The sequence below is a fragment of the Dromiciops gliroides genome, chromosome 1 (assembly GCF_019393635.1).
Source record: "Dromiciops gliroides isolate mDroGli1 chromosome 1, mDroGli1.pri, whole genome shotgun sequence".
NCBI lineage: Eukaryota > Metazoa > Chordata > Mammalia > Microbiotheria > Microbiotheriidae > Dromiciops > Dromiciops gliroides.
The window spans coordinates 141,482,082-141,509,386 of NC_057861.1; the positions used below are offsets into that span (position 1 = coordinate 141,482,082).

Below are 27,305 nucleotides of genomic sequence, written 5' to 3' on the forward strand. Positions count from 1 at the left end.
AGGGGTTTTACGAATATGGCATTCTAATGCACTATTGGTGAAGTTGGGAAATCACTCTGGAAAGTAGTATGAAATGAGGCTAAGAAAGTGACTAAAATGTCCATGCCCTTTGATCCAGAGAACCCATTGCTAGGTATACAGCCCAAGGGGGTCAAAGAGAAGGGAAGGTCCTCAATACACCAAAGTATTTATAGCAACACTTTTTTAGTAGCCAAGAACAGGACACAAAGTAGATGCCTATTGATTGAGGAAAGGCAAAACAAACTGCAGTACATAAACACAATGGAACATTACTGTGTGGTAAGAAATGATTAATATAAAGAATACAGAGAAGCACAAAAAGACATCAACTGCTACAGCATGAAGGGAGGAGAACCAGGAAAACAATATATATATATATATATATATATATATATATATATATACAATGACTGTAACAAACAAAAAGAGAAAGGAAAAATACTCCTTCCCTTCTTTGTAAATACTAGGGAACACGGGTGTGGACCACAGTATATACTTTCAGATTCTGTTGATGTGTTTATTAGTTTTGCTGAACTGTTATTTTTTCCTCATTAAAAAATAAATTCTTTGTTACAGGAGATCACTGTTTGGGTAGGAGAAGGGGAAGGGATTTGTTCAGAAATGAAGGCAAAGTGAAAACAAAAGATATTTAACAGTTTTTAAAAAAGAAACTTGACCTTCAGATCTTGTGGAATGAGCAACTTTTTTTTTTTTAAAGTGAAGCAATTGGGGTTAAGTGACTTGCCCAGGGTTACACAGCTAGTAAGTGTTAAGTGTCTGAGGCCGAATTTGAACTCAGGTACTCCTGACTCCAGGGCCAGTGCTCTATCCACTGCACCACCTAGTTGCCCCAATTAGCAACTTTAATGTGTCAAAAAACAAAGATAAGGTAAGTGGTTTTTTCCTCCTAAACAAAAAGGTCTTTTGATAGGCTAATCACTATATACCTCAGACTACTTAAGAAATGTGGAAGCAACAGAAACACAGATTTTCCTTTTCAGTAGTTCTAAGCAATTTAATTCCAGGCTTTTTGTTTTGTTTTTGTGAAGTACTAGGAGGGTTCCATTAGATTCAGATAATAGATGATGGGAGAAAACAAGGTGAGATGATTCAGGTTTGTGGAAATCGTAAGTGGCATATGAAGTGTCTCCTTTTCCTTTAGTGTCATTGCTGTGGTTGTTAATTCCCAAATGAAAGGTTTTTTCCTACCACATCCCTGTCCCATCCATGTCCTCGGCACTACATTCCTTTTTTTTTTTTTTTTACTACATTTCTTATAAAGCCGGTATAAATACTGCTGTAAATACTAAAGTTCTTTGTTTCAATTTTGATGCCTTGTATGAAAGTATAAACAAACATGTTTTCAACCATTGTGAATGTCTGATTCTTGTCCAAGTGTTAGCTTTGACTCCGGTGAGTGACTCAACACCAGCCTGCTGTTTGGAGGCTATGTCCAACTGATGCAGTTTCTCAACACGTTACTTTTCCCTGTTCTGTGTGGCAAAGAATACACAGCTTGTGCATTACAGTCCTACTTCTGGGCTCCCTTATAGCTGCTGGGGGAGGAGAGGAGGAGGTGTGGTTTGTAGAGTATGTATGTATGCTCATTTGTGACACTTTTCAATTTCTTTACTCAGAAGAACTGGGCTTACTCATGGTAACGTTTCCACTGGTTTGGAACCTCCTATTTCATTAACATGTATTACTATCTCTAGTTAACGGACAGAATAAAATCAGGAACAGCAGTTAAATACCTACAGCCAGGTCCCCCAGAAGGGTTCTTGTAGTCAGAGACAGAATCTGATGCCTAAGCTGTCTAGTCACCACACTCACCCATCACGAGGGAAGCCAGATACAGCCACCTTTCTAAACCGAAATCACTGGCACGACCTGGTGAGAGCATATATTTTCCACAAAGAGAATATTAACCAACTAGAAAAGCAAAAGAGACCCTCTCTATGAACAACCAACTTTTTTTGGATGGACATGAAGTCATTAGTTTTTAGTCAGCTAAAACAGAAATAATTAATGCTGACAGCCTGAATGGTCACAATTTAAAGTTGGCTATTTGTGCTTTGTTCATTTGAAAGTGTTTTGTCCATCTACCAAATGGTAGCACTAGGATGTATATTTATCAGAAATTAACTAATAATACAATCTTCCTAAAGTGTATGTAGGAAACATTTGCAAACATTTATTTGATTTTGTGGCAGGTTTTTGCTTCTTAGATAAATAAAAAGCCTTTTTAGGCTACAATCAGATCAGGCAGCAACTCCAGCCTATTGTCTGTGTGGCAAAGTGGCTAACGGTCCACTCAAGTCCTCCTCTGTTGCCTCACTGTGGAGTGGAGGGGTCTTAAGTCCTCAAAGACTATGCTAGCAAACTGTAAGAGGTCTGGAAGGTCCTGTGCCTACACAGGAAGGCTCCAATTGCAGGTCAACAACAGATTTTATGTTCGCAGTTTAAAGATTCTGCAGGTGAAGGTGGACAAATTCATCATTAACAAGTCACCACATGCGGGCTCATAAAATTTCCTTCCAAAGCATGGAGGGGTTGTGATGCATGCCGCGGAAGGGAGTGTACTGATTAAATCATGGATCTTTTGAAGTTTAAGCAACTGTCTCAAATTATAGATTTAGAGCTAAAAAAGATCTTGGAGATCATCTAGTCTAACCTCATTTTAGAGATGAGGAAGTCAAGGCCTAGAGATATTCAGTTTCCTGCTCAAGGTCACACCAGTTCTAAGTGGCCAAGCTTAGATTTGAACCCAGATTCTCTGATTTCAGTGATTAGCATATCCCGGCACATGACAGATGCTTAATAAATATTGTTGACTTGACTTGATTCCAAATACAGCACTCTTTCCACTGCCCACTCTACTTTGTCTTATTGATGCTATTTGTTTTAGTAACTTCTTTAACAGGTTATGGAATTATATGTATACAATTATACTTATAATAAGTGTATATCTGACAGTTATTTAAATGTATGAATTTCACATTTTGGTACAAATTGAAGACAATTTAAGGGATGTTATCAAACTGGATGACTTTGACTGGTGAATGAGTAGCATGGTAAGGGGTCTGGGAACCAATATCAAGTGAGTAATGGTTGAAGGATGGGTGATTTTTAGTTTGGAAAAGAGAAGACATAGGCTTTCCTCTGCAAAAGGGATTAAATTTATCCCAACTAGACTCATGTGGCAGAATGAGGACATATAGTTGGAAGTTACAGGGAGACAGATTTTGGCTCATTGTAAAGAAGGTTCTAACCATGAGAACTGTCCAATAATGGAAGGAGTTGCCTCATGAAGTTTCTAGTTACTGTAATTGTTCAAACAATCAATCAATCAATCAATAAGTGTTTTTTTTTTCTACTCCTCCAGATTTGAACTCAGGTCCTCCTGACTCCAGGGCCCATGCTTTATCCACTGAGCCACATAGCTGCCCCAACAAGCATTTTTAAGGCACCCATTATGTGCCAGGTATGTTGCAAGGTGCTGGTGATACAAATGCAACAATGAAAAATAAAATCCCTGCCTAATGCTTTGTCAGGTGTTGTCCAACTCATCCTATATTGAATATAATTCAGTGGAATGTAATTCAAATTTGAACTAGAGAACGGAGGCAGGAGATGGAATGTGATAGAAGGGGAATAGCAAAGAAGCTGGGATGTAGAGGGCATTGAGTGAGAGTGATATGAAATAAGCCTAGAAAGCTGGGCTGGAAGCAGATTGTGGAGATCTTTAAAAACTAAACAGAAATGTGTATTTCATCCTAAAGACAGCAGTCAGTCTTTAGAGATGGGGATGATATGATCAGAGGAACATCAATTTGGAAGCAGTGTGGAAAGGAAAGAGAGGCAGGAAGACTAATACTGAGATTACTACAACAAATAGTCCAGGTGTGAGTTGGTGAGGAAATGGACAACGGAAGTTAGTGCCAATTTTAATGGCAAGGAGGGGATGCGTTCAAGAGATGTTACAGAAGTAGAATCAATAGTCTTTGGCCCTTGCTTAGATAAGACGAATGAAGGACAGGGAGCTCCTTTAGGACTGAAATACTTTCTTGGCAAAGCGATGTCCTTAGATCACAGTTCTATTTGTCAAACCCCTCTGGAAAAGGGGTTAGATGTATTCTGTATATACCAAGTGATCAATTAACAAGCATTTTTTTTTTAACCTTGTGACAGGCACAGTGCTAGGTGTTAGGATTACAAGTACAAAGAATGAAACAATTACTATTTGCAATGAACTTACATTCTAAGGGGGGAGATAAAAAGTACATTAAATATATATAAATATATATATATATATATACACACAGCACAGATATAACTATTTATGTACATTATAGGTTAAATAGACTTTTGGGTTGGCCTAAGCCCCTAACTAGCATATGTAACATGTTTCTGTGGAAAAATATACTCCTGAGTTCTAAACAACCAACTTACAAATAAACTTTTGGGACACAAGCCTTTTATACATTTGGGATTACTAGTACATCCTCTTTTTCTGAATCATTCTCATCTAGAATGACTTCACAGTTATTTAAATCTGGCCATTTAAACATCCTTATTGTTTCAGATAAAAGACATATATGTAATATATCTACATATGTATATGTTGATAGAATGTAAGCTCTTTGAGGGTAGAGACTTGGCAAATAACAGATGTAGGGAGCTGTGCCCAAATGATTCAATGCTGCTATCTTTACTGCATATCTTTTCCATGCTATTGTTAAATAAACTTTGTTGTTAAAATGTTATATACTCTCTGAAGGGTCTTATTTCATTCTAATTCTGAGATAGTACCATTGAAACATCATGAATCAAGCCTGGCTCAGAAGAAGAGTAGGTCACAGGAGTTAAGAAGATCAATGAACTGGGAGGCCAAGGGCATTTGAGAAAATACCAACAGGTAAACTAAGTCCCCTCATATAAAAGCAGGGGCTTGGATGTAGAGGAAGACTCTTAGTCTTTGAGATAGGAGAGAGAATGACATGAGGGAGTAGAGGATAACTGAAACAAGCACCTTGCTATATCTGGATAGAATTTACTTTAAATGAACTTTAAAGAGAAAAACGTTGCTTAGTGATGAACAGAGAGAGGGTTTGGAAGTGTACGTGGGGAGTAAGGAGGATGCTTACTCCTTCTTCTAGACAAGTATGTAAGGGGGCATGAAAGAAGGAATATCCAGGGGGGCGGCTAGGTGGCGCAGTGGATAAAGCACCAGCCCTGGATTCAGGAGGACCTGAATTCACATCCAGCCTCAGACACGACACTTACTAGCTGTGTGACCTTGGGCAACTCACTTAATCCCCATTCCCTCCCCCCCCCCAAAAAAAAAGAATGGTCACTGATGGAGGGTCTTCTACAGTCAGCCGGGTATCTATGACTACAAGAAGACTGAAAGAACAAGAAAAGACCATAAAAGCTTGCTGCACTATGTCTTGACCATGATTGTACAACATAAAGATTTCAAATTTAGACTCATAGCAGGTAAGAGTTGGAAGGTATCTCAGAGATCTAATCCAGTTTCCCCCTTTCCCCCCCAATTTTACATAAAGGAAACGGAGTTAAAGAAAGCTGAAGTATGTGGCAGAGCCAGGATGGTTAGAGAACTAGGAACAATGACATACTAGGATCACCTGAAACACTCGGGAAGGTTTCTTCTAGAAATGTTTAGTCTCAGAGGGACATGGACTCTATCTATAACTAACTGAAAGGCTGTCATGTGGAGGAGAAATTCAAGGCCAGAGGGTGGACTAGGCACAAAAGATGGAAGTCAGCAGTAATGGAGAAGGGAAGCTCCACTGTGTGACTAGTCAGTGTCCCACAGACTGGATGACTGGCCCACTGTTGTGTGAGTCCACATGTTCTTCTGATTGGGCAAATGAAGAGATGAAGGGAGCTATGCTTGGCTAAATAACTGCCACATCACTGCTGAATATCTTTTCCAGGTAATTGATAAGCAGACTTTTTTGTTACATGTTATATGATTGACAAGTATTGAACCACAGGACATGCCTGATTTGAGTCTGGTACAGAACAACAATAATACTTCTACTATTAAAAAAAACCCCAAACCAAAATCCCCCCCAAACCCCCAACCCTTAAGGTTCTAATGGTCTTCTTCATGTTAGAAACTTCATTGCCAGAGGTAGAAAGAAAATAAGAGGCAAAGTGATAGCACTAAGAAACTCTTCCCTATCTCCCTTCCAGAGAAGGGGCAGCTAGGTGGTGCAGTGGATAGAGCACTGGCCCTGAAGTTGGGAGGACCTGAGTTCAAATCTCATCTCAGACACTTTGTAGCTATATGACCTTGGGCAAGTCACTTAACCCCAATTTTCTTAAATATCTGGGGCTATCTCCAGTTGTCTGATAGATATCTTGCCACTGGACCCAAATGGCTCTGGAGGAGAGAGTGAGGTTGGTGATTTTGCACAGCCGTCTCTCACTTAAATCTAAGTAATGACATCATCCTATTGTCATGGTCCTCTTTGAGAAAGAAGAACAACAAAAAAATCCAGAGAAAGACCAAAGGTCCCTAAAACTGTTTGTGAGATTCTTTGAAATGTTCTTTATAAACGCTAGGGAATTCTTTTAGCATCAGGATCAGGTCTGTCAAGCCCTATTTTGGGGATTTCTTTTCCCTCTGGATTTCCTCAAGCCTTTGTAGTCAGGGATGCTTCAAAGCTGAGAGAAGGTGCTCATTCCTGCACCCTAACTGACAGTGGTCTTTGGACCTAACAAAGTCTCATGTTCCCATTAATCTTTTAGGAGCTGTGTGCCATATGCCCAGCAGATCATTGTTTCCTTCATATTCAGAAAGAAGAATTGTCTCAGATTCTCTCAGACAACCCTTCTGTGATACACTAAGGGCATATAAATCACTGGAGAGGGAAGGGAGCTGCTCCTCTGATGAAAGGAAGCAACCCTTGTGTAGAAGGGAGTCTGTCTTCGAGGGGCTTTTCCTTGGCCCTTGATCTAGGGAGACATGTGAAATTCAAAGCCAGCCTAGACAAAGCAGAATTAAAATGCCATAAAATCTCAGTCAGTATCATAATGGAGACCATCTCTTCAACTTCTGTCACTCAAAGCAATGGCCTTTAGTTTTACAGGGCAATATCATCTTCACTGAATTTAGATAGGAGAAGTAGAAACTGTTCCACCAAATTTTCCACTGAATTTAATTAAATAAAATTCAGAAAGAATATAAAGTCTTATGGGTGGAGGGGGGATCAAAAAATCAACTTCACAAAATAGATAGTGGTTCTCCTGAAAAAGTTATAGGTATTTTTGTGGACTGAAAATTCACATGAGTCCTTAGTATGATATGATAGCCAGAAAAGCAAACGCAGTCCTAGGTTGTTTTAATAGAGGTGCAGTGCCCAGGATAAAAAAAGGCGACAGCACCACTGGGCTCTACCCTGGCCGGGCCACACTTAGAATGTTGGGTTTGGTTCTGGGTGCCACATTTTAGAAAGGGCTCAGGGATATAAAAGCTGTCTTTAAGAATCTGAAGGGCTGTCATAAAATAATGGCAGGGAAGCTGGAGATGGAACCCAAGCACTTTGGTTTGAACCAGGGTTCCACTGCTTATCACTACCTGTGTGACCTTGGGCAAAGTCGTTTATCTTCTTCTTGGTTTCCTCATCTACAAAACGAAGGACTTGGACTAGATGCTCTAATTGATTATAAGGGTCCCTTCTAGCTCTAGCCCAAGGATTCTATTTACTAAAAGCCATAGGTAAAAAAAAAAAAAAGCAATAGGTAAAAAAATAAGAGATGCCAATTTGAGTCTGATGTCAGGAAAAACTTCCTAATGATGTTGTCCAAAAGTGGAAAGGGATGCCTTGGGAGGTTAGGGGTTCTCCTTTACTAGAAATCTTCAAGCAATGACTGGAGGCATTCTTATTGGGGATGATATAGATGAGATTCTTCTATGTATGGGTTGGTTAAGATCAGTGCTACCTAATGTAGGACATGGAGTGAAAATACTGAGATTTCCATTTCTATTTTTATCTAAAGAAGAAAAGAAATGAATTTTGTTAATATTTAATATGTGGGTTACATATTAATACATGCAATCATTTGGCCTTCACTTGGTCCACAAACAATTGTGTCACCTACTACCTGGGAGATTATCCTGAGTGAAAAGGAGGAATCATGCAGCATGTCAGGGTTGACAGTGGTATCTTTATTCATTGGTTCATATCAAGTGTGATGTAGTTTATGTATGCCCAGGGAAGGTGGTTTAAGTGGCTTAAGAGGATTCCTTCAGAGAAACTATGGATTAAAGATAATATTGATAACATGAACACAAATGAGAAAATGGCAGAGCTCACATTGCTCTTACCCCTAATTCTGGTTCTCCATCTGCCACATTAGGAGGTAAGAACTGATCTAATTGGATCTGACTAAAACTCAGCCAAAAGTAAAAAAATGATCAAGCAGATTATTTGAAATATGGATTTACATCCACTCTCATTAACAATCAACCTAAGACAAAGTGTATAATGTACCTTGAAATATTAGCTAAAGAATGAATATAAAAATATACTGGGGGGGGCATCTAGGTGGTGCAGTGGATAGAGCACTGGCCCTGGATTCAGGAGGACCTGAGTTCAAATTCGGCCTCAAAACACTTAACACTTACTAGCTGTGTGACCCTGAGCAAGTCACTTAACCCCAATTGCCTCACCAAAAAAAAAAAAGGAAAAAATATATTGGGGGTATGTACAATTTTTTTTTTTAACTAAGAGAGGCACATGATCAAAAAAGTTTCTAGACTCTTGCATGAGACAGTCTACTTCTAAGGGATATGTCTTCTAATGGGGATTTTAGGACTCTGGTTCTAGCCCTAATATTCTTTGGCTCTAGGACACACAGGTATCTTCACATAATTTTATCTCTGAGGCCTCTGCCATTATGGTGCCTTCTTTGTGCAAGTAGTTTGTAATGTCATCCTTTTGGTATGTCTTTAAATGAACTTCTATTGATGGGGCCCATAAATTCTTATTTCTAGGCAATAGCACAGCAAAGTTTGAGAACACATTTTTTGATATGGGAATTACAGACACACACACACACACATGATTCTTATATAAGGACACGGAAATTTCCATCAGACAAATATATTGAAAAACATAAAAATGTAGACAATGACAGGCAATCCTTTGGCACAGCAGGAATATATTTGATACACTAACCTGTGTTCCCTGGTTGTTAATGTCAATGAAATCACTCCATTCAGTTGTTATGTCATCCAATGGCACAACTTTCAGCAGAAGACTAGGAAGTGAATCTTTGGTTCTACAGTCAGGATAGCTGGAGATTTGATGATACAGCTCATGATGAACTGAACATTCAGCTGGAATTTTTCTACAATAGACATGAAACTTTGGAGTATCTGAAATGTATAAAAATATTTCCATTACATTTTAAAAGTTAATTGGGGGGCAGCTAGGTGGCACAGTGGATAGAGCACTGGCCACTGACCTGAGTTCAAATCCAGCCTCAGACACTTAATGCTTACTAGTTGTAAGACCATGGGCAAATCACTTAACCCCAATTGCCTCACCAAAAAAAAAAAAATTAATTGGGTAAGTAGCCACGTTAGATTTCAAGTATTATGTAGCCTACGACCTTTCTGATAACCCTTCACAGACCCCCTGGTAACTATCTATTGGGTCAAAAGATATAGTTGTATTCCATCACAACCATATACCAGTTGCTATGTAACTTAAAGTCTATAGTAAATATAAAGAAATACCTTTTATATTTTCTCTCATAAGCATGGTGACTGGACATTTGTTGTGGAGAATGATTCGAGGACATGGATCTTCTGTGAGGGTTAAGTAAGTGACTCCAAGATACTGCTGATGAGTCAGTGCTATAGCCCTGAAAGAGAAAAAAACAAATAATTTTGAATATTTGGGTATTTTTGTATTATAACAAAGTATGGCATAATAAGTATTAAGTCAGGAATACCTAGGTTCAAGCCCAGCCTCAGATACATTCCTGGCTTATGGGCCAATCATTTAAGCTCTCAGTGGCCCAAGCATCTCTCTAAAAGATTGTTAAATAGAGGAACAAAGTCTGATCCTGCATATGTAGAGGAAGTTTTTCTTCAGGCCAGTTCCCTACTTAGAGGAAATTACAGATATTGACACCCCATCCTATTATACACACAACCACCACCACCACCACACACACACACACACACACACACACACACACACACACAGCCCATCTATAGACTTATTTATTTATTTGACAAAGTCATTTTTTTTTTCTGGAAAGAGTGACAGCATTGATAGTTAATTTTTTTAATTGCAGAAAAGCGAGAAGCATTATATTTCTTCCCCTATCTTCTCTGTACCTCCCCTTTGGTTGTGACCAGACATCACACAGCATTGCATTTTGTGACCAGAATGCATTTGTAATGAAACACTGCGTATCAGAGTTGTTGGTTTCTTATCTCCATAGCAGTCTCTAGTTGCTATGAAGGCAGGGACTATGTCTTATCTAAACCACTGCATACAATGAATCTTTGTTGTTGTAGTTGTTGAATAGTAATCATGGGGTTTTAGGATCAGGGCTTTTCTTCAGAGAACATACTGGCTCTCCCATAATGATGATGATGGTGACAATCAATGCCTTGTATTTAATTTAACTTCAATAAACTTTCACGAGTTCCTACTATCTGCCACTAAGTATTGAGGATATGAAGACAGAAATAAGGCAGATTTAGCACTGTAGGAGCTTCTGGTGATGGGGAAGACAATACAAATGCAGATAAAAATACTGCAGGTTGGGAGTCAAAGACAGATAGGAGATACTCTAGGACCAGGGAAAACTTTCCAGAGGAAGTGGACCCTAAGCTGGGTCTGGAAGGGAAACAAAGATCCTGAATGAGACAGTGAAGAGGAAGTACATTCCAGGCAAGAGCAATCCTGCCTTCTGCATGTGAGGCTTTTTCAGGTTTCTTTTCTCTTCCACTTACAAGGTATGTATATTGTGTGTATGTTGGTTTGCACGTTAGTCTCCCCCATGAGAATGTGAGCTCCCAGAGGGGAGGGTCTGTTTTTGCCTAGGAACGATGAGGACTTGTACCAGGCACACCTGTAGAGTGCTTTACAATTTACAAAGCACTTATCGCTCTTTGGTCATGTGTGTAGTACGGGGAAAGAATCCTGAATTAGAAGTCGGAAGATCCAGGTTCAAATCCTGGCTCTCTTACATAACTTGTGGCTCAGGCAGATTATCTTACCTCTATATAATGAAGGGTTGGTACTTGATGATTTGAAAGGTTTCTTTTTTTTTTCTTTTTCCAAAATCTTATGATCTCTATATGTGATTTTATGATTTCTACACTGATCCTTTTGATAACCTTGCTAGGGAGGCAAGGCAAGCATTATTAGGCCCATCTTACAGGCAAAGAAACAAGCTGACAGATGTAGAGACTTGCCTAAAATCACAGTTAGCGAATGGCCAATCTGATACTCACATATCTAGGTGTTCTTAACTCCAATTCAGTATTATTTCCACTACAGCAAGCTGACTCTCCAAGAGCTTATTTACACTTTTTTGGACTGGCAACCCTTACCAACGCTCTCTAATTGGTCATTTCCTCTTATAATTTCTGTTTTAAGGAAGGGTCCCAGGGCCTCCATAATTTCTTTCCATCCACATCCCTGGTCTCCAAATTGTTTTCTCCACTATCACCCCTTTGTTTTTCTCCATAGTTATTCAATCATGTCCAACTCTTTGTGACTCCATTTGGGGTTTCTTGGCAAAGACACTCAAGTGGTCTGCCATTTCCTTCTCCAGCTCATTTTACAGATTAGGAACTGAGGTAAACAGGATGAAGTGACTTGCCCAGAGTCACACAGCTAGTAGGTGTCTGAAGCCAGATTTGAGCTGAGGAATATGAGTCTTTCTGACTCCAGGCTACAATCTAGCTACAGGGCCAGCTAGCTGCAAATGACTGCCTTTTGGCTGCTATTTGTATCCCTGGCACTTAGCACAGTGTCTGGCACTTAGTAGGTGATTAATAAATGCTTATTCTGCTCTACCCCTGTCTTCCTCCACTGCAATTTTCATATCAATCAATAAGAATAAAGTTACTTCTGCTATTTGTAGTTAAATAATTTCTGAGTAATTAGGCCATCCATGAGTGTGTAGAGGGGAGTTAACAAATTTAAACTTACAAATTCTGAAACTGAATATTTTAAGTGTCTCCCCAACTACATTAAAAAAAAGACACACACACACACACACACACACACACACAAGATCTGAATTACTTTAATTGGCTGTCTACAGCTATCAGACAAACCAGATAATTGCAAAATCTTCACTCTAAACTATACTGCATAAATTAAGTTGAAAGTTCAAAAGAAAACCCCTCTCTCTTTTGTTCAAGGGAGTTAAGTTAGTGAACAAATGTGAACCTGTTCTATTTTTCCTAAAGATTGTATTTGATCAGGATGAGCCTTGAAATCATGCATAGGACTGGCTGAAGGAACTAGGGATGCTCAGCCTGGAGGAGAAAACACTCAGGTTGGCCATGATGGTTACTTTCAAGTATCTGAAGGGTTTAAGGTAGAAGAAGGGCCAGCCTTGGTCTGCCTGCCCTTAGAGGGTGGAACTAGAAGGAATGAGTAGAAAGCACCAAGAGGAGGTTTGATTTCAGGTGAATTTCGGCTTGATTCCTGAGAGCTAGTGGTAACCAGATGGGGGATGGTGAAGCCCTTCACAGGAAAGCTGGATGTCCACTTGGTAGGTACATCTTACAGGCCTTCTTGTTCAGGTGTTGGTTGGGCGAAATATCTCTGAGGTCTCTTCCAGCTTTGTGATTGTGTGACAGAATGCCAAGATAAACTGCCAATTTCACATTTGGGGAAAACCTATTACCAATACTACCAAACGGTGTTGAATCAATCTGGATTGTAGCAGGAGGGCTAATTCACTTTCAGAGTACAGTGCTTGGATCAACCCCAATGTTATTTCCTTGGCCTAATTTCAAATGGGCTGGAAAAGCCAACTTCAGAGAATTCCCTTTCCTTTGGCCAAGGAGGCTGGGGGCCGGGACCAGGAGAGGGCTCCTACAATCCAAGAAAAAGCTAACTATGCATCTTACTTGGGAAGTTGCATTGTAGGACTGCACTGACAGGACGAAAACTATATTTTAATTTTAAAATCAAGTTTTGTTTCAAATTATTTCATCATTTTTAGTATCATGCCTTAGGATGTTCAAGTTCACATCATTTTCAAAGATGCTTCAACAGAACATCCATTAGTATCTCCAACCCAAGTTGGGGAGTGCCCACTTCTCCACAGTGCTGAAGATTAGAAACGTTTGTGAGAGGGTGCAGGGGAAAGGAGGATGTGAACAATTTCACTGAATGGGGGGGCGGGGAGGAATAAGGAGCTGCGGAACATGATTTTGGCTAACATGGGTAAAACAGTCTGGACTATTGTCTTTTTAAAAAATTACCACAGAACATCTGTATACATCAAAAACTTGAGGAGGCTAAAATCCCAAATAAAGTCAAGCCTATAAATTCAGAATTATAAGAATAAGGTGCTTTTCTCATAAGGTCACAATATGGTTTCTTTTGTAGTTGTTACATATACCGTACATAAGTTATCCCTGACAGCTGCAGAAAGGATTCAGTGCATTTAAAAAACAACCACAAAATAGAAGTCCAGGAAGAACTAACCATTCCATGTCCCTGGTTTGATCCTATGGTTATTTACATAAATGGTCATCAGTAATTACAGTAACTTGCATGCAGTGAAAACCACAGAATGGCATCTTTTGCACATGGTAGTTAGCAATAACATGTTGTGTCTCTTTTAATGGCTTCTGAAGAAAATCTTCAGTTCGAAGAAAAAATGTGAATTCAAGGAAGTGTTTCCCAATTGTCCTTTCTTATCATCCTGACCCCAAGTGCTCAATGTCTCATGGAAACTAAACAGCTCTACTTCTTTGTGTGCTGATATCATATGGCAGGAGGACTGGCATTGTTGCTACAACCAGTTCAGCCTGACAATAACAAACTTGCTCAATTTGTCTGTGATCATAACATTTGACCAGTTACAAAAGTGTCTGAGACTTCAAACAATAGTCACACACACACACACACACACAGAGCCCACCAAAAAAAAACAACCCACCCCAAATTGAAACTTAACACATGGTGAGCATGTGTAACTCTTAGCTTCTCTACTTTTCTGGCTTATTTCTTGATGAACTGCTATACTGACAAGCAAAGAAAAGAACAAGGTCATTCCCATGGATTTAGAATACCTGGTCAAGAATCCATTTTCACTGCAGTTCCCAATGGGTACTGCCACACTCTGTCTGGGAAACTCAGGTCTGAGCACAGCTGGCAGGCTCCAGAACTGTGTACCATCAGCACCCACAGCAGGACAAAAACTCAGCAAAATCTGTTTCTGCAGAAGGGACATTTCCAATGTCGATGGGCCGATGTCAGGCATCAAGTCCCAGCAAGGAAGGGAACTGGTTTCCATGGTAGGTTGATGTCTCCCTGGGCTGATGCAAAAAGTTGCACTGTCTGGAACACGTAAACACTGCAGTGGGAGAAGATGGTGCAAAGGAGGGTTACTAAGAGGAACACGGTTTTGTTTTATTTATTTATTTATTTTTAAAATACATAACTCCTGAGGAAAGCATGGAGTCAGGAAGAGCTGGGTTTGGGTTCAGGTTCTGCCTCGTGCTTGGTTTCCTTTAACTTCTCAGTGTTCTAATCTGTAACATGATAATAAAAGTACTCGTACTATTTACCTCAGGATGATGGTGAGGAAAGGCCTTGTATACAAAGCATGGTGTGTTGGAAAAAGTGATGCACTTGGAGCCAAGAGAAGGAGGCCCAGGTCCAAATCACACCTTGGGTGCTTACTAGCAATGTAATCATGAATGCATAACTTGATTTTTCAAAGTCTCGGTTTCCTTATTTGTAAATATGTTAATAATAGTTCATATCATCATTATCCAGTTCAGCTATGATGATGATAATGATGATGTTAAAATATTTCCCTTCCGGGGCAGCTAGGTGGCTCAGTGGATAGAGCACTGGCCCTGGAGTCAGGAGTACCTGAGTTCAAATCCGGCCTCAGACACTTGACACTTACTAGCTGTGTGACCCTGGGCAAGTCACTTAACCCCAATTGCCTCACTAAAAAAAAAAAAAAAAAAAAAATATTTCCCTTCCAATTAGAGCTGTCCCAGAGCAGAACAGGCCACTCTGAGAGGTGGTGAGCTTCCCCTCTTTGAAGGCCTTCAAGCAGGAGCCAAATGATCACTTGTCCAATATGTTTAGGTAGGGATTACTTTCATAACTTGGATGATAAGGTGAGTGAAGTCCCATCCAGTTCTCAAATACTGTGATTGTGTAATAGCACACTTAAGTATGAGACCATGCACAGCTTGCACATGAGGATGACATATAGTAAGGGCCCTGGGATGGTCCCCTTGCTTAGAATCATTAGCCCTATCCAGGTGCCCCAGTGACTGGCATTTCACCACATAATCATTCTTGAAGTGAAGCACTGGCTGATACAGGTGGAAAAGGACAAGCATATAATATGTCAAATATGTCTTGTTTGAATAAATTTGGTAGATTACTTGGATGTATCTATGTCAGAGGTGTAAACCTCCCAGCCCTTGGATGTATCCACAAAACTCCAGGCAGGGAACTAAATCAAAATATAACTGGGAAATGTTTAAAGAAATACATAAAAATATCACTGTGGCTGTTGAGTTGTTTCCATTGTGTCCAATTCTCTGTGACCACATTTAGGGTTTTCTTGGCAGAGATACTGGAATAGTTTGCTATTTCCTTCTCCAGCTCATTTAATAGATGAGGATTAAGTGATTTGCCTAGGCCACACATTTATTAAGTGTCTGAGGCTGGATTTGAACTCCAATCCTCCTGACTCCAGGACTGGTGCTCTATCCACTGCATCACCTAGCTGCCCACCCCTCCAAAACATAATACGACAAAGATAATGTTACTCTGTGGTTTTCTTCTTCTTCTTCTTTTTTTTTTTTGGTGAGGCAATTGGGGTTAAGTGATTTGCCCAGGGTCACACAGCTAGTAAGTGTTAAGTGTCTGAGGCCAGATTTAAACTCAGGTACTACTGACTCCAGGGCCGGTGCTCTATCCACTGAGGCACCTAGCTGCCCCACTTTGTGGTTTTCTAAGCCATTGTGTGGCTGACAAGGATTCATTTCTATTTGAGTTTGATATTCTTGGCCTACATGAGTAGGAGAATAGTTAGCTAAAAGTGAGAGAGGAGGAAAAAATGAATAGGAAAAATGCAAAAGTGTCTGAGCCATAGTAGGCACTTAATAAATACTTGTTGATTGGCAAAAGACAAACTTTCCCTGCTTCACAATTTACTTTGAGGGCAAGGGCCCTGGGTGAAGGAGTGACCTGTATCTTAATGTTTAGATGGAAATCCTCAGGGTCTGCAGCAAGCTGATAGGGGAGAGAGAGGAACTTCACACATGGTTGTGGGCCTTCTTTCTCCATTAGGACCAGAATGACTTCACTATGTTAGAGTCAAGTTACAGTGTGTTGGACTGTGGCTGATCAGAGCAATATGAGCTTGGAATGCTCTACCACAGATCAGGCACAAACCATGTGAACATTGGAGGTGACTTCTCCAAATCTGTGCACCTCACGTTTCTTTTGAGCTACTCCAATTCTGCTTTGCTCACAGAGTGCAGCTCCTTCTCTGATGAGGGCACACCATGCTCCTGGGCCAGGCTCCCATGTCATGCAATCAATTCCAAAGTTCTTCAGAGAGCATGGAAGAGTCAAAAGAGTGGGAAGACTTGGGTTTCAGTTCTGGTTCTGTCATTAACTGACTATATAATTAATTTCTTGGTCTGTACAATGGGTTTAATAATATTCCCCTGACCTACCTCATACCTACTGTTATGAGACATAATTATATCATCTAATAGAAGTGAAAGTACTTTGTGTTAAACAGAGATACTTTATTAGGGATTGCTATGCAGCAATTCTTCACAGCATCACAGGGGAAAGTGATAACGCTTCTCAACTCTAGGAAAGAACCTGAGGTAGAAGTGAAGCTGTGAGGAAATAGCTGAGCCTTAGCTCCTTGGATTGCCAAGGAAACTCTGGGGAGAAATGATAGTTGTCCTGACTCTCTTTTCATCACTCCTCTCACCCAAAGGAGACACTATTACTTTCTCATGTCCTCAGAAACATAACTAGTTGGGACACTTTTTTCAGGACACCCCAGCATCTTTTTCTTCTTTCTTTTTTTTTGGTGAGGCAACTGGGGTCAAGTGACTTGCCCAGGGTCACACAGCTAGTAAGTGTCAAGTGTCTGAGGCTGGATTTGAACTCAGGTCCTTCTGACTCCAGGGCCAGTGCTCTATCCATTGCACCACCTAGCTGCCCCTCCCCAGCATTTTTTGGTAGCATTTCAAAGGAGCAAGATTAAGCCATATTCTTATGAAATTTTCATGAACTTCATGACAATGCTTATAATTAAAAATCAATGTTTAAAATTTTCACCCTTTATGGTTGCTTTAATGCCAACTTCAAGAGCTGAAGAAAATGAAAGATAATAAGTGATAAGTTGGACTATAAAGATGTAAAGGTATATGGCTGAGGGTTTTATTTATCTGCCAAACATCACACATTACCCACTTTGGGCACTGAATAGATGTTTGCTGAATAAATGAATCTTCTGAATGTGCTTGAAATTTAATGCTCAAATTCTGTAAGCGGGTATCTGAACATTTAACTTCCCCCAAATTTAAAAAAGGGGGGGATTTTCATAAAAGAAAATGTGCTCTACAATGGTTTTAATAACATAAAGCTTAGTTTGTATCTTGCTTGTAAGTCTCACTCAAATCCTACCTTAATATCACCAAATTTAATCACTTCTCTTAATCGTAAAAGTGGTTGCCTCAAAATCCCTCCAAGCATTCTTGGACTCTGCTTTCTGTATGTTTATTTCCTGCACATACTATTCTGTCACCAGGCCTCTAATATAAAGGAGTTGATGCATTTTCATGGCTAACCTTTTCAACTGCACATACTTTCAGTGTTTCCAGACTCATGGCTTTTGTTCAGGTACTGGAGCTCTGTCCAAACTGCTACCTCAAACATTTTAGCCTGTGAGGCAGATGTACTTCTCCATGAGAATCTTGAGTAGATTCTCAGAACTGCTTCCACAGCTATTACGGATTACAGCAAGCATATTAAAGGACTGTTTTGCAGCCTCTAAACAGATGTACATCAGGCAGAGCTAAGCCTGCATTGTGTCCGAATCTGCTGCTTTGTGAGGATTCTGATGGGAGCACTGGCCATGGCTTCTGTCAGTGTTTGTAATGAAAGAAAAAGCAACGGATTGATCTTCACCTATTTTTAATTTGAGGGATTTTTCCTTCTAGCTTTTTTAGAGACTAATTGAGCCCTGTGTCTGAATGTTAATTTTTCCCAGTGGTAGAAGTGAACCTTAAAACCATTCCTGGAATCTCTTACCTCCTCCTCTCCATAACAGGGACTTGGAACAGTTAACTGTGGCTTACAAAATATTTGGTATGGAGTGTCATTGGTGATTATGGTCTCATCTTCAATCTGTAGAATCTGTATACCTTGCCGAATCATTGAAGAAATGCAGAACTGGCATAGCTGCGAGAAAAATGAAAGAAGAGTGACTTTTATTCTATGATATAGTAAGTAAAAAATCCTCTGGGTACTTTGAAAAGGGTGCATTTCCTGAGCACAACTTCTGACTGGTCATGATGTTGTATGATGACTGCACAAACTCACTACTTCAATCAGTAAGTCTTTTGAGCTCTGGTCCCATCCGATGATTAAGTATCATGGAGACTACCTTGCACAAAAGCTCATTTCTTAAGGACTTTCAAATAGGTGGGCATGAATAGATTTTCTAAACCTAGGGAGCTTTTATTCTTTAATTTACTGTCAATCAAGGGTGATTTCACACAGATCATTCCCAAGATGAGAAGAGTCCACTACATGTATCCTCTATTACCTGCCATCTCTATTAAAGTCCAAAGAAACTGATTCAGACAACTTGAGAGTCTTAAATCAAGCTTTAGCAAACAAACAAACTCTTTCCCTATGCCTTTTCATGAAGGCTTATGAAGAGAATATCTTGGTGGAATTTCTAAGGGCCCACTCCCCATCCCCTCCTGAGATTAGCTGCATCAAAGCAATATTAAATGTCAGCCTTTTAAAGCATCACGATAACATCTATCCTTTCCATTCCACCTAGTTTCAAGAAAGTGTCTACCCATTTATCAGTTGGCAGAGACTGTTAAAAGCTAGAAGTATAAGCACTATTCTTTTTTTTTTTTTTGCTTTTTTGTGTGGGGGCAATGAGGGTTAAGTGACTTGCCCAAGGTCACACAGCTAGTAAATATCAAGTATCTGAGTCTGGATTTGAACTCAGGACCTCCTGAATCCTGGGCCAGTACTCTATCTACTGCACCACCTAACTGCCCACTATAAGCACTATTCTAAAGGTAGGGTGGGACATATCTTTAAAAACCAATTGCCTGGGGCAGCTAGGTGGCGCAGTGGATTAAGCACAGGCCCTGGATTCAGGAGTGCCTGAGTTCAAAACCAGCCTCAGACACTTGACACTTACTAGCTGTGTGACCCTGGGCAAGTCACTTAACCCCCATTGCCCCGCAAAAAACAAAAAAACAAACAAAAACCAATTGCCTTATTTTTCCACTAATTCTGTATACTTTTCTTTTTGATGTACTTTTTTGTTTGTTTGTTTTTTGGGTTTTTTTTAAAATAAGTATTTACTTTTTTTTTTTTTTCAGGGCAATGAGGGTTAAATGACTTGCCCAGGGTCACACAGCTAGTAAGTATCAAGTGTCTGAGGCTGGATTTGAACTCAGGTCCTCCTGACTCCAGGACCAGTGCTCTATCCACAGCGCCACCTAGCTGCCTCTTTTTAAATGTACTTTTAAAAGACGAGCTTCTGGAGATGGGGTATATGTGAAAGGAAATCCCTGTTTTCTCTGTTTGGCTTTTAGAGCACTTCACCATGTGGCTTCAGCCCACCTTAGCAGGTTCACTACATGTCTCTCCTCTTCCCAGCCAAACTGTTTACGTGTATTTTACAGACATCCCATTGCATTGCCCGGGACATACTCTTTCCTTACAGAAGCCCTAGCTTCTCACCTCACCTTCAGTGGTTGGAGCATGAAGTAAGTGAGGGGGCATATGATGCTTAATCTGTCTTTCTGAAAAGAAAGACTGGAACCAGCTTGTAAAGGGTGTCAAATGCCAAACACAGCAGTTTATATGTTATCCTAAATATAATGGAAAACCACTGAAACTTCTTCCACTGAATAGTAAAATGTTTTGACATATGTTTGAAGAATATCAATTTGGCAGCTGTGAGGGGGATGAACTGGAAAGGGCACACTGGATGTAGAGACACGATTAGGGCCTGGACTAGAGAGGCTGTGTCGTGTATAAACAGAGAGAAGGGAGGATCACAATAAGAATTAGGTATAACTGATTAGGTACAGCACTTCTGGGTGCAAATCACTGCTGGGAGTTTGCTGCCAATTTAGAGAAATCAGATTTTCTTATTTGATTGTGGTATCCCTCTGTTAAAAAGTTGGGCATCAGACTGATTGTCAGACCAAAATTCCCTATTAAATATTGTTGCTAGGGAAAATCAGATTAAACATATATTGCTTTTCTTAGGAACAGAGTCTGCACTCGATTCAAGAATTGCCTAGGGTTCTTTCTTAATGCTAGTAAGGAGGGCAAATACAGTGTGTAGAGATTTTGGAATATGTCCTTCCCCCCCCCTACTGACTTCTCCTCTCCACCTTTTCTCATATTCTAAATCAAGTGACTGCTGAGTGTTTTGAAACAGAACAGCTCCTGGATAAATTATGTGGTCTAACTTTTATTATTGGTCAGGAAAAAAACTACAAACCAGCGATCTATGAACCTAAGAATCTAAATAAATGCCTTAAGACAAATTAGAGCAAAGAGGAATAAACTGATATAAAATTATATATAGATATGGTATATATTAGTGTATGATGGATATATATATGCATGTGTGTGTGTTGTGTTTATGCGTGTGTAAGTGTGTGTGTGTATAGTAACACATTTTCCCTGTAGTCACACAGACTTTGATCCTACCTTCTGATGTCCTGGAAAAGCACCGAGTCTTATTTCAACACCCAGAAACCCTTCTTCATCCAATACCACAACTTCTCCATTGCCACCATCTTTCCATTTGGGAGATGTCAGGTTGTGGGCCAATTTAATTGCCACTGATTTATGGACAGTGTTTGTATTTGCCCAGTATATTCCAATTTGAAAGGCTTCCTGCAAAATTAATGATTCGATTAGAAAAGATTTTAGGTTACCCAATGTTTGCCTATCAATGCAGCAGCCCCTGCCTATGTGTGACAGCAGTTCCCTCATTTGCTAGTTCTCTGCCTTTCCCTACCACCAAATCACTTTGTATTTATGTTATATTCATTTCCCTGTGAACATGTTGCAATCTTCATGCAGCACATAAACCCCTTGAAGGCAAGGACTTGTTTTACCACCCAGTGCTGGGCAGAATGAGGGGCCTAATGAATGCCTGAGAGTTGATTAACTTTTCTGGGGGAAATTTTTATTTTTTTAAATATAAAAATATTTATATTTTTGTGCTTAAAGCTATTTATGAATCACAGTCGAATTCAGTTATGAAAAAACCAATCCTATTAACTCCAAAAGGTTTAAAAACTTGGGAGTCTAATGTCATTTTCCCAGGAACATTTTTTATTCCCATAGGCTACATAGGTCCAATTTTAAGTGGTGCCATCATCTGAAGGAAAGAATTCAATTTCTGTGTTACAGGGTGAGACGGTGGCTCTGAAATTCTTCCTGACCCATGAACCACAAGATTTAAGTATTCACTTCACTCTATTGTGTTGCATAGCTAGAAACATTATTGTGTCTTTGAATCCCTAATACGCCACTAACATAATACCTCCTTTGTGACTCTGACCCTGTCGTTCAACTTCTCTGGGCCTCAGCTTTCTCATCTGTAACATGAGGTGTTGGAATAATAAGAGCTAACACTTATATAATGTTTTAAAGTTTGAAAAGTATTTTATATAATTATTCCATTAGATTCTCACAACAACCCTGTGAAGTAGGTACTATTATTACACCCATTTTACCAATGAAGAAAATAAGGTTGAGAGAGGCTAGTGACTTGCCCAGGATCACACAGTGTCTGAAAGCAGGATTCGAAATTAGGTTTTTCTGACTTCAAATCCTGAATTTTATTCCCTATGTCACCTAGATGCCACATTATCTCTAAGGCCTCTAGAAGCTCAAAATTTATAAGCCTATGTACTGAAGAATTCTTTGTGGTCATCACTAGCAATAAAATCACATAGCAGGTATAAGACTATGTAGTAGACTCAGTGAAGAAGATTTTAGCAGACTTTTATCCAGAACCCTCAACTCCAGTTCTTCCATAAGACCCATCAAGAAGTCTTTTAGCACTGGGTGTGGTGGCACATGCCAGCTACCCCCAAGGGGTAGGTCTCTTGAGCTTGGGAGTTCTGAGCTGAAGTGGGCTATGCTGACTGATTGTCTGTACTATGTCTGACATCAATATGCTAAGGCCTGGGAAACTTGGGGGAGGACACCTGCATATCTAAGGAAGGGGTGAACCAGCCCAGTCAGGAAGATGTACAGGTCAAAGTTCCCATGAAAATCAGTAGCCAGATTGAATCATGAGAAACCCACATACTTCCAGACTGGGAAAAGACTGTCTGAAAGGAAAAAAAGTCCACTAGGAGTATATATTTTGGAGATGGAGGCAGGGAAGAGGGGAATGGAAGAGATAGTGGTAGTTAACCTATATTATGTTTTTTGATAGCATATGACAAACATCCTAGGCAGAATTGTTTTTTATGCTTGCCAGTCATTCTGAAATGAGTACAAGTTAGCATATTTTAAATCAGCTCAAGTGCTCAATGCAGAAGAAAGGTTCTTGATATCAGCATTGTCATCTTTGAATATCAAAATATATTTCATAGTCTATAGCTATGTATCAGAAGACTGAATGCTACTTCCTACAAATAATCTATATGGGCAGGAATGTGGGTGATCTATCACAATAAATGCTGTCTGTTGAGAGAAAACAATTTGACCTTGAAGAGATAGGGTACCTGAAAATTAGGAGGGATGATGATTTTGCCAGCTGGAACCTGGAGAACGATCTTCTCTCCTTCAAAAAGCCAGAGGTCCCACTTAGACTGGTTGATAAGCAAGGCCCAGGGCAGAAGTTCTATCAGCAGGGTCTTAACATAGGGTTTCCAGACAGACAGCTTCACCTGCATGGGGCTGTCCCACTGACTCAGCTGCTCATTACTGCTCCAAATGCCACATCCAAGAGATAGAATGGAACAAGGTCAGCATAACTAGAGTAGGCTTACCGATTTCAGACATACAACTCTTTCGTTTAATATCTTTTTCACATGATATATTCCTACCCTGAACTTTCTGCCAGACAGAAACAATCACTACTGCATATTATAAGCTTTGCCTTTTACAGATACTCTAGGCTTTCAGTTAAACCTCCAAAAACTTATAAGAAGATGAAATCTCAAAATCTGATGAACAAATGAAAAAGATTTGTATTTACCTTTTCTGTAAGAACAAACTTTGTAAATAAATAAAATGTCAACTCTTTCCTAAGTGGTGATGTACTATTTGTGATGAGAGATGGCTAGAGAACATTACCTGTCAGCATCCTTTTTATTATAGGGCCACACAGGCTGGGGGGAGTTCTCTGAACCATAGAACTCTGCAAGAATCTGATTCACTGGGCCTTCGGGGTGAGTCTTAGTAGCTATTTGCTTGATGAGTGCTGTTGAAATAGGGACAGCACAGTCTGAAGGGTCCTCCTCTTCCCTATGAAGTGGAAAGAGAAAATAAGAATAATTATATGACTCCTCTAAAACTTGATAGTTTATCAAGATACTATAATCACAAAAAATAGTAATGAGGAGAATTTAACAGAAAGCATCAGGATTACAAGGTAATTGCACAGTTGATTCTCAAACCCCATTGGTAGGAAGTATAAGAATTATTGCCCTCATTATACAGATAAGGAAATTGAGGGAATGTCTTGGTTAGGCTTTCAGCTAGGAAGTGGCAAAGTGGGCCTTAAACTCAGATCTTCTGACACCAAGCCCAGTGTTCTTTCTCATCCATGCTGATAATTCTTGTTTGGTCTGGGAATGAGTCAGCTCCTGATCATTCTGAGACTGATTATACTGATTGTATATTCCCTGCTCACTTGGGTTATTTTCTTCCTCCTCTGCCTAGTTCTCTGTTCATCCATTAGAGAGTTCTGGTTTATTCGTGAATTTCACTTAATCCAAACTACCTGTCTGCTCTGTTTCTATGAGAAAATGATTTGTTTGGCTGGATTTTCATCTGAAAGATGGAAGAGTAATCAGGAGGAGACTGGCAAGAGAACTTTTAAGACAGCATTCCCATGAAAAGACATTTTAAAAGTGAATTTTACATGATTCCTTTCCTATTTGCATAGAAAAGGTCAGTTTTCTACTGAGTTCATTTAGGAACATACAGACACATTTCCAGTACCTTGCTTGAAATGTTAGGTGATGCACAAGGTCAGGTTCTATATTTTGCAGTGATTTCTCTTGCCCTTGTCCTGGAATGATTTGTGTTTCACTCAATCCCAGACTCCTCTTCTCCAAATGTATGATAATGGGGTCTGGAAGATGACTTCTCATGATAAAAAGAGGGCTGAACACAATCTATAAAAATGAAAGGACAGAACAACTTTCATATTTACTTTGTTGCAGTATTCCAGCTGCTTGATGCTGAAACAAACTTGCTATAAATCTTGGTTCTGGGTCACTCTGCCCTTAATTTATTTCAGAACATGAAAGGTCAGAGCCATATACAGTTTTGAGGATGGAGAAAGCACTCACCATTCGTTGCTCCACTTGAGAATTGGGTTCTAAAGTCAGAACTGTACACCAAACATAGATAATAGAACTGTTTGAAGATGGCACCTGTATATACAAAGACAGAAGGTCCCAGTAAGGACAATTTTTCTAACCATGAAGCTAAACATTTTATTAGTTAAAAAGGAAGCCATTGAGATAAAATGTAAGCTAGATGGAATTTAAAAGCCCACAACACAAACAAACAGAAAAACCCAGTTTAAAGTCATAGAAAAACCAAACATTTCTTTGTATCAGATATAAAAGTGAGTCCATTGACGCAGGCAGAACCTGGCAGGTTTCCTAATTTCATGGGATATAGACCATCCCTTTCAGAGAGATCTAGGAGGACAGAGTGACATAAAGGTGACTGAGTGATGAAGACAGAAACAGAGGGTGACATGTGTGCCAGGGAAGGAGACACGTCAATGCTAGCCTGGAGAATACCTCGAGTGAGGCTGGTGACTGGCATACCACCTTTAACCCCCACTACATTAGTGACAGAAGATACAAATCTTCTTTTACAGAAGTAAAACAAATCTGCTAAAGAGTAAGGACTCTACAAAAAGGTCTCAGTCTAACAAAATCCTCTATTCCCACCTGGATAACGACGCTATCAACAGCGGACTTGTCTTCTAAGCACACATCCCGTGACCAGGCTTCATCTCCTTCAGCCTTCACACACAGCTCTGTGAGTTCATGATTTTCTAGAATGTAGGATGGTAATTTGTGTTTGCCTGTGAGGATGTCCAAATGTTCCCTGACCACGGCCTGCCCATCAGGCCCCAGCACGTGCTGCACCACTTTGAGTTCAATGTTCTGGTCTAGGTAGCTGCTGATGATTTGTCTCCCACAGATGATAATCTATAAGGCACAAAATCGAGTATCGTCATTTATAAAAGATGGTGTACATAGGTTGGTTATTTACACAGACAAGGTTCTCTAATGAAAAACCTCATTAATTCAGACTTCATTAGTTAGAAAGTTGTGAGATTTGGACAGGATGAACGTTTACATTTTATATAGACTCATTCACTGAGCTGACAACAGTCTAGTCCTCTGTACCTTTGCCCTGTATTAAACAGAATTACTAAACAAATTTAATAGGACAAGTATGATAACAAAGGTCATATTTAACCTATAAAAAACCAAACTGCTTCCAAGAATTTCAGAAGTACCATTTATGAATAAACACATATTACTCATTACAATTTTACAAATGACAAAAATGACCTAAATAATTTTTTATTTGCTTAATAAAGATCTCCATATATTTTGAAAGAAATAAAAATCATTTTTTTCTTAAAAGTTAATCTATACCATGATCTATCTGATAATTTAAGCTTTTTCTTAATTCTTTTCCCCAATTAATCTGAATTACTCAGGCTTTGTTTTATTATTTATATAATGCAAATATTCCTAAAAAAACCCTATATGCAACTCTCATGGTATTTTAAATCTTTTCACTGTTAGTACTTTGAAAAGAGCCCTAGATCTAGAATCAGAATCAGAAATCTGGGTTTAAATCCTGACTTGGATACTTATTTCCTGTGTGACCTTGGATAAGTCGTTTCTCTATGACTCAATTTCTTCATCCATAAAATGAGGTTGGACTAGATGACCTTTAAGATTCTTACCAGCTCTAAGTCTAAGATATGATATAATAATATAATGAAAACTTGTATTAAAGACTTTAATAAAGCAAATGATCTTCAACAATGTGAATATTTACCTTCTAATTTTGTTTGGGAAACTTTTATTTCCATACACACATATCTCACATCATATATGTGTGTGTATGTACATATAGTGATGGACACACCTGTATAATTTGATTAAATGCCATTCTTTGCTCCCTTCCCCTCCTCGATTTTATTTTATTTTATTTTTTTGTTTTAATTTTGAGGGGTTTTTTTTAAGTGAGGCAACTGGAGTTAAGTGACTTGCCCAGGGTCACACAGCTAGTAAGTGTTAAGTGTCTGAGGCCGGATTTGAACTCAGGTACTCCTGACTCCAGGGCCAGTGTTCTATCCACTGAGCCACCTAGCTGCCCCCCTCCTCAATTTTAAAACTGTCTTTTGGACAATTTCCAATATAAACTTAAAGGGTGGGCAGCAAGGGTGAGTGGTAAACGAGTAATAACCAGAGTATTTGAAGACGCTTTCATAGTAATGCCAGCTGCACTGTGAAGTGCTAGATTATGGGG

General features: G+C 39.5%; 1 protein-coding gene across 1 annotated transcript in view; it reads right to left on the reverse strand.

Moving 5' to 3' along the window:
- Window positions 1-27,305, reverse strand: part of VPS13B (vacuolar protein sorting 13 homolog B) — a 996,174-nt gene that overhangs the window by 34,241 nt on the left and 934,628 nt on the right. Inside the window, exons 45-54 of the mRNA XM_043982862.1 lie at window positions 25,700-25,963; window positions 25,085-25,168; window positions 24,732-24,907; window positions 23,862-24,032; window positions 23,288-23,489; window positions 21,249-21,437; window positions 18,582-18,731; window positions 14,342-14,625; window positions 9,797-9,924; window positions 9,234-9,433 (exon numbers count right to left, since the gene is read on the reverse strand). Of these exons, the coding sequence (XP_043838797.1) occupies window positions 9,234-9,433; window positions 9,797-9,924; window positions 14,342-14,625; window positions 18,582-18,731; window positions 21,249-21,437; window positions 23,288-23,489; window positions 23,862-24,032; window positions 24,732-24,907; window positions 25,085-25,168; window positions 25,700-25,963 (1,848 nt within the window). The remainder of the gene's footprint in view (window positions 1-9,233; window positions 9,434-9,796; window positions 9,925-14,341; window positions 14,626-18,581; window positions 18,732-21,248; window positions 21,438-23,287; window positions 23,490-23,861; window positions 24,033-24,731; window positions 24,908-25,084; window positions 25,169-25,699; window positions 25,964-27,305) is intronic.